Source organism: Nicotiana tabacum, chromosome 2 (genome assembly GCF_000715075.1).
Source record: "Nicotiana tabacum cultivar K326 chromosome 2, ASM71507v2, whole genome shotgun sequence".
Classification (NCBI taxonomy): Eukaryota; Viridiplantae; Streptophyta; class Magnoliopsida; order Solanales; family Solanaceae; genus Nicotiana; species Nicotiana tabacum.
In genome coordinates, this window is record NC_134081.1 from 71,785,957 (window position 1) to 71,793,864 (window position 7,908).

Consider the following 7,908-nt stretch of genomic DNA (forward strand, 5'->3'; position numbering starts at 1 on the left):
AAACTTCCATTATATCCTCTACCATATTTGTGAAGATGGCCATCATGCACATTTGAAATGTGGCGGGTGCATTGCATAAGCCAAATGACATTCTCCGAAAAGCATAGATTCCATATGGGCAGGTGAATAACATTTTCTCTTTATCCTTCGGGTAATAGAAATCTGGTTATACTCCAAGTATCTATCCAAGAAGCAAAAGTGGGACCTCCTTACTAGTCTATCTAACATCTGATCAATGAACAACAAGGGAAAGTGGTATTTTATGGTGGCCTTGTTCAATCTTTTATAGTCCATACAAATTCACCATCCTATAACTGTTCTTGTTGAGATAAAATCGTTATTCTCATTTTGCACCACATTCATTCCACCTTTCTTTGGCACACACTGAACTGGGCTGACCCAGTTGCTTTCAGATATGGGAAAGATAATTCCCGCATCTAACCACTAGATCACATCTTTCTTTACCACTTATTTCATGTTGGGGTTCAACCTTCTTTGGTGTTCTTTGGAAGGTTTTTGTCCATCTTCCAATAGAATCTTATGCATATAGAAGGCCGGGCTAATACCATTCATGTCTACAATGGTCTAACCAATTGTAGTCTTGCACTCCATCAGAATGCGCAAAAACTGTTCTACCTGCACTTCTAACAAATCAGATGAGATAATAACAGGTAAAATCGAGTTAGGTCCTAAGAAAGCATTATGTGGTGAGATGGTAGCAGTTTCAGCTCCAACTGTGGTGGATTTTTAATTAATGGCTTATCTAGAGAGGTCTTTCTTTCTTCTAAGTGTAAAGGCTCGAATTCCAAAACCCACTCCACCAAGTCCTCACCATCTACCTCTTCTAAGTTCATGAGGCAAGCTGCTAGAGGGTCTTTTGCATTCAGTTCCTCATCTTCCTCCTCCAGAATCACATCTACTGCTTCAATGAGAGAGCAATTAGCAAACTCACTGGGCCGTCGCATGGACTTCTTCACATTGAATGTTATTTCTTTATTGTTCAGTCTCATCTTTAGCTCCCTAATTTCACAATCAATCAGAGCTCTTCCTGTGGCCAAATATGGTCTCCCCATAATTATGGGAATCTCTTCATCAACCTGGCAGTCCACAATCACAAAATCTGCAGGGAACACAAACTTTTCAACCTGAACAAGTACATCGTCAAGTATACCTGATGACCTCTTCACTGTTCGGTTAGCTACCTGTAGTAATATAGATGCGGGCCTTCTTTGGTGAATGCCTAACTTTTTATAGATAGATAAGGGCATCAAGTTTATGCTCGCCGTCATATCACATAATGCTTTAGCGAATGCATATCTGCCTATGGTGCAAGAAATTGTAAAACTCCATGGGTCTGATAGCTTCTCAGCTACAGGTCGTGTAACAATCGCACTACATGTTTGAGTCAATGTCACAGTTGCCGGGTCTTGAAAGTCGAACTTGCGAGACATCAAATCCTTTATCATTTTTGCATAACCTGGCATCTCGGCATCTATCAGTGGGATGTGTTACCTGAATCTTCTTCAACATCTTTGTGAATTTTTTGTATTGCCTATCCTTCTGATATTTAGCCAAACTCTGCGAGAAGGGTGCTGGAGGCTACTTCCTTCCTGTGACTTGAGTTAAATCCTGCTCAGGCACTTTTTCTGATACCTTCTCTTGCACTTTACCAGTCTCCTTTGCAACCTCTTTTTCTTTACTTGTTTCCTCCTGTGCCTATTGCATAGTTACCTCTGTTAAATAAGTTGACTCATCTACCTCAAGTGGCACTGGCACAAGTATCTCAGTTGGTCGGCTTTCGCGAGCAATTTCTTGCTCTAGATCAAGATCTCTACCATTTCTCAGACTCACAGCCATCAATTGCTTCTGGCCCTTCTCTTTCAGATTGACATGTGTGTTTGTAGGTAACGTACCTTGAGGAAGATTGTTAAGGGCCATGGATATATAACCAACTTAAACCCCAATACCCTTGATAGCTGAGTTGGGTAATACTACATTTTCTTGCATCTGGTGGACTGTTTCTTCCATTTTCCCGCTAGACCCAATGAGTTGTTACAGCATTTCGTTAATTTCGAACAACCCGTCATCTTGTCTCACCATCTGTTTCTATTGAGGTTATTGATAAGCTAGCTACTGATTTTGCTAATTGTATCCCTGCTTACTTTGATAAGGTAAAACTTGACCATGTAGTCGTATAACTCCAGGATTATTATTATTATTGTACTGATGTTGTGTTGGTCTATACTGTTGATTCTGATGTCCCCGATTCTGACCACCTTAACTCTAGCCTCCAAAGTTTCCCACATAGTTCATATTCTCTTGGTAGTTCTGACTGTCACTTTCACCACTCCATAAGCACACATATGGTTGATTAATGCATGGTGTGCATCATCCTCCATTTGTCGTGTTAACTATGTGCACCTACTTTTGGCCCGACTCATCAATCGTTTTGGTGAGGATACTCATTTGCATCATCAGAGTGGCCATATTCTCAGCTCTGGAGTTGTTTGGGTCCAGAGCAATTGAGTGAACTGCAGGAGTGGTTGTAGAGTCCCTTGTCATCCATCTTGATTTTTGAGCCATTTTATCAAAGAGGACCTTACATTCCCTGAATGAATTGCTAAATAATACTCCACCTGTTGAAGCATCAACATTGGCCTTCAAGCTATATGCCAATCCCATGTAGAACCTTTGTCCCAACATCTGATCTGGAATGCCATGGTGTGGACACTTGACCAATATCCGTTTGAAACTTTCCCATGTTTCTTGCAGTATTTCAACTGGTTTCTGCCTGAAGCTTAATATCTCATCAACTTGCTTGGCAGTCTTATTGGATAGGTAGAACTTGTTCAAAAACTGCTTGACTAATTGCTCCCAAGTAGTGATGGAGTTTTTGGGGAGCAAATTGAGCCAAGTCTGAGCTTCTTCCGTCACTAAGAATGGAAAAAACAACAGTCTGATTGCTTCCGGTGTCACATTCGGTTGCCTTTGTGTGACACAAATTGACAGAAAATTTTTCAGATGCTGTTGTGGATCTTCAATGTAAAACCCCGAGAATAGTCCCTTGATCTGCAGCATATGTAGCATGTTGTTCGTGATTTGAAATAACTCCGCTTGTATCTGAGGTACTGCAATTGCAGTTGCCAGATTTTCAGTGGTGGGTTGTGTCCAATCATATAAGGCTGCTTCTGGAACAAGAGGTGCCACACCTTGATTGTTCGGGTCATTCCCATTGTTTCGATTATTTTGATTGTCCAAAACATCATCCATGTCTAATTCAATTTGTTCTCTTGGGTGCTGTTGTCATTTGTCTTTTCTGTTTGCACGATTTAATGCCTTGAAAACTTTCTCAGGATCCGATAATGCTTCAAATAATTCACTAGTTCTCGAGGTGTTTCTAGGTATGTACCTATAACACATAAGACTACAAATATTAGAATTTCAATGTAATGAATTTAAATTCAAGAAAGTTGACTAAATTAAGAATACTAGCAATTCTGTTCATTGTAATTAATAACATCATTAATTCCTGGCAGTGATGCCAAAATTTAATCACGCCCAACTATGCCTTATAAAAAGGACTAAGCGATCGTTGCAAATATAATCCGATTTACAAGTTCGGAGATGAATACCACAAGGAATTAACCTATTAATCCTAACCATTAGTCTCGCAAGAATTCAATTAATCAACTTCCAGAAATATTGCATAATGAGTTGAGTGTAACTAACTAAAAGCAAAATAATTAAAATTGTTACACCCTGTGCGTCTCAAGGTGACATAATGAATATGAAACTTTTAATTATTATTTAAATGATTTTAAAGTCATAATATGACTATATATGATGTTTGGATAGAAAATATAAAGTTTGGGAAAAATCGAATTTAAGTTGCAGAAAAACCGACTAAGGATTTGCCTTGTAACAGAGCTTTTTGAGAAATAAATTTTGTGTGCTATATGAGGTTTTTTGGGACATATTATATACAAAATTGAAGGTCTACAAGTCTAGTTTCCAATGCATTAAACCGTTAATTTATACGGCATCAGAGTATAGGGATATCTGCATTTTTGCGAGACTGTGCAAGCAGCTCGGTTGAGACCCACTTGAGACGACCTCCGACCTCACGTTTTTTTAAAGGCGTTTCAGACTCATTTCGGGTCATTTCTCACCCAAATTTCATCTAACAACTCTCCAAAACCCTCCCTAACATATCCCAAGATCCCAAGAACCGAACTCAAGAGAAATCAACTCATATCATCATCAAAGGTGTTAAGGACTACACGAGAATGCTTCTATGATGTTGTGGTGTGATTGAGGGCTATTGTGAGTTAAGTTGAGACAGGGTTTCGAGTTGTATCTGCTGTCCAAGGTATGTATAACATCTTATTGATTGTGCCTAAGGTTAATCTTGTGTTGGTTGTATTGTTTGAGTGAGAAACCATAAGATAGCACTTGAAAGAATATGGGATATAGTTGTCTTTTTGGTTGGACTGTTTTGTGGCTAAATAGATGGTTTGTGGTGGCTGGAAATTGTAAGAAATAATTTGATAATGTTGTGGATTCTGTTATTAATATTTTCTAGGTCTTAATTAAGTTTATTGAAGAAGAAAAGATGAAAAACAAGTGATTGACGATAAATATTAAGGTGCTAGAGGTATGAGGCTGTTTTGGAAGGCATTTTGTGGATGTTTTGAACTAGAAATCATATATTACATATAAGTATGATATTCTGAAGGTTATAAACTAATTTATGGAATAAGATTTGGATTCATTTATATCTTGTTGTGAGTAAAAACGAGCTTGCCGCTCAATTTGGTTGTAAAGATAATCGGAGAAACTCATATCAGATTATATTTTTGTTGTTGATATTATTGGTTATAGTTGTTGTTGGGATGTTGATGACCCTTAGTGGTCTTTGGGATGTATTTAAAATAGGGTAGTTGATATCCAATGGTATGACATTATATATTAACGGCAAAATCATTTCACTTGCTGTAGATACAAGAAGTTGTGTTGAGCTTGGTTGAGTAATAGGGAAGAGATCATACTAGTATGTTAAGGTTATCCCTTCTTTCCTTTTGGCATGATCCATATGATGCAATGAAATGAGCAAGCATGCAACTTTCATAAATAATTTTGTTCCTAGAAGTACTAGGGTTGCCTATGTTCTTGATTCCCCATATGTCCTACTATCATATCGTTTGTTCATGGGTCTTATGATATTCCGAGAGATCTTATAGACTTACTTCCTTATGTATTGCATTTATTTATACATGTACATTGACCCATGATAAGATGGTGTTATATACGCATATATTATATGTATATGGGATATGAGAAAAGGTTATGGCGTTATATACGCACCACCACTTGATCAGCTGGTATATATTTATGATTTCGCCCGCAGAGGCTGAGATGATATGATGGGAGGCCCTCAGAGGCTTGATGATGTTATGTACATATATACCTATGCATGATATGGCATTTATACACATACGCATGACATTATAAATGCTTCATGATTCACAGATCTATCCAGACTTACAGGTTGAGTCCTTTACTCCATGTTTCTTTCATGTCTATTATATACTAATTCTTATGCCTTACATACTCGGTATATTGTTCGTACTGATGCCCCTATTGCTTGGGGGCCTGTATTTCATGCCGCAGGTGTAGGTAGACAGGCTGACAGCCCCCCATCTTAGGATCCTTGCTCAGTGAGAGTTGGTGTGCTCCATTTGATTCGGAGCTGCTATTGAGTTTTGGTACGATACTTTTATATACATATGGGTATGACGAGGCCCAGTCCCGACCTCTATACAGTTGTACACTCTGTTAGAGGCCTGTAGATAGTCATGTATAGTTGGATAGTATGTGGCCTTGTTGGCTTGCCCTACTATATTCCGCATGTATATGTATATATGTCTTTTGAGTATGTCTCCTCACGTATGTTATTCACATGATTCATCAGTTTAGGGGCAGATGTTATGCATGACCTCCACTTATTTTATGTTTATATCTTAGACGTATGCTTAGGGGTATTTGGTAGGTAGAACTCGGGCGCTCATCACAGCGCATCGGTTTGGGCTGTGACAAAAATGATATAAATTCATAACTAACAGAGTAAATATTGTAAATAATATTGGAAAAGTCTAGGATTATAATTTTCCCAATTATCGGAATCTTCCCCGCTACGTTTTCTATAAATTCGCTTAAGTATTCTCTACCAATCGTGAGTACTTTGGGTGTTGTAGTTCTCTTTCGAGCAGCTACCACAATTTACTAGATGTATTCTTTCGAATTACACTAACTGACATTAATTTACCGCTCACTATGATCGCACCAAGATTTCGTTATTTCTAATCCCACTTTTAACCCTCCGTATTGATTTTTCAAATACATTAGGAGTGATGTTGTTCAATGACTACCTAAATGTGTACCCTTTTTCAAGCAGTACACACTAAATAGGCAAAGTTAATTAAGATCTCTTCAATCAACAACAAAGAAAATATTGTTGAACAAATAGAGAAAGATTAACGGCAAATTTATATTAAACACAATGGAAAATAATCCTTCAATAGGTTTCATCAAATCCTAGATGAGAAAATTTAGCTACTCATAAATGTATAAATAACCGTCATGATGTTCAAACATATTAAACTACAATGTAAAGAGAAACAGAGGGAAAACTCATTTGATTCCTGGCTCCACGGTGCTCTGTAACCTTTTTTTCTTCTCTAAATAATGTCCACCCCTTTCTTGGCTCGTTTTGGGAGTATTTATATGTTAGGGTCGAGGTCCTTGAGTCCAAATCTGGGTTAGTGTATTTTTAATTCGCGAACAATTGGCCACCAGGCGCCTGACCTCGCGAGGCCAGGCTTGTAGCGTGCCTGGGACCTTGCGAGGCAAGGCCCATAGCAAGACCAAGCTAGCTACAGAGCTGGCGATGCTTGGCCTGTAGCCAGCCTTGGGTACTTTGTATTTTTGTGCTCTTTTCTTGTATTTTTGTCCTCTTTTCGTGTAACTTTTACTCAACTTTATCTTCCGATACTCCTACATATAAAATAACATAATTTAGCTCAAATGTTGCATAATTAATCACTAAATCAACAAAATATAAAGCGAGTAATGCACTAAAAGTATAGAATTATGGCCTAACATTGTCCATCTTTTTTTCTTAAAATTAAAAGGTTATAAGATATCCACAATCGACCCCGACTTGTTTTGAACCGATGCATAATAATTATTTTATTTTTGTTATAAGACATCCATAGTCCCTTTCTTTTTCTTCCTATCAGTCCATATATCCATAAATCAGAATGACATGATCCCATCTCATGTTTCTTCAACTAGACTAATTCAACCCAATACTAGTGACCATATGATGGTCCACAAAAAGTTAAACTACTACTCATATGTTCTCAAGAGATTCAAAAGTTTAACAAAGAAAAGAAATTAACAGGAGATCTGAATAATACATGACCAGAGGCATATGTCACTTTTCCTTCCGGTTCAACATTACTGAAATAAATCTACATTTGGTCCATCAATGATTTATGTCTGTTAATTTCTCCCCATGAAAATCATACTATTACATACATCATTATATCTTGCCTGCATAAGAAAAAAATCCTAAAATGGAAGAAGGTTGCAATGAACGTTAGTTTTCATGTCATTAAAAATATTTCTACCATAACTTATGATGATTGATCGCTCTTCCTTTATCTGATGTATTTCTCAGTGAAAACCAAGAAAACAAAAAGCTTAAAGAACAAGCTGACATTAGGGCCATAAGCAGCATCATGTTCTTGAGCAATCATAATGGTTTCGATTGAATGGATTTGGTCATGTTCCCAACCCAAATAAATTTCCAATTGAAGCAAAATGGAATAACTTACAATATCAATA

General features: G+C 37.5%; 1 protein-coding gene and 1 non-coding gene across 2 annotated transcripts; one reads left to right on the plus strand and one right to left on the minus strand.

The window, feature by feature from the left end:
- Positions 1 to 689: 689 nt before the first annotated feature.
- On the minus strand, positions 690 to 1,484 carry LOC142166899 (uncharacterized). The gene has a single exon (XM_075226669.1). It carries the CDS (start codon positions 1,482 to 1,484, stop codon positions 690 to 692), a length of 795 nt encoding a protein of 264 aa, XP_075082770.1.
- Positions 1,485 to 2,713: 1,229 nt separating this feature from the next.
- LOC142173912 (small nucleolar RNA R71) lies at positions 2,714 to 2,820 on the plus strand. Its single transcript, XR_012703270.1, has one exon. It is a non-coding gene; the product is annotated as a small nucleolar RNA R71 (small nucleolar RNA).
- The last annotated feature ends 5,088 nt before the right edge of the window (positions 2,821 to 7,908 follow it).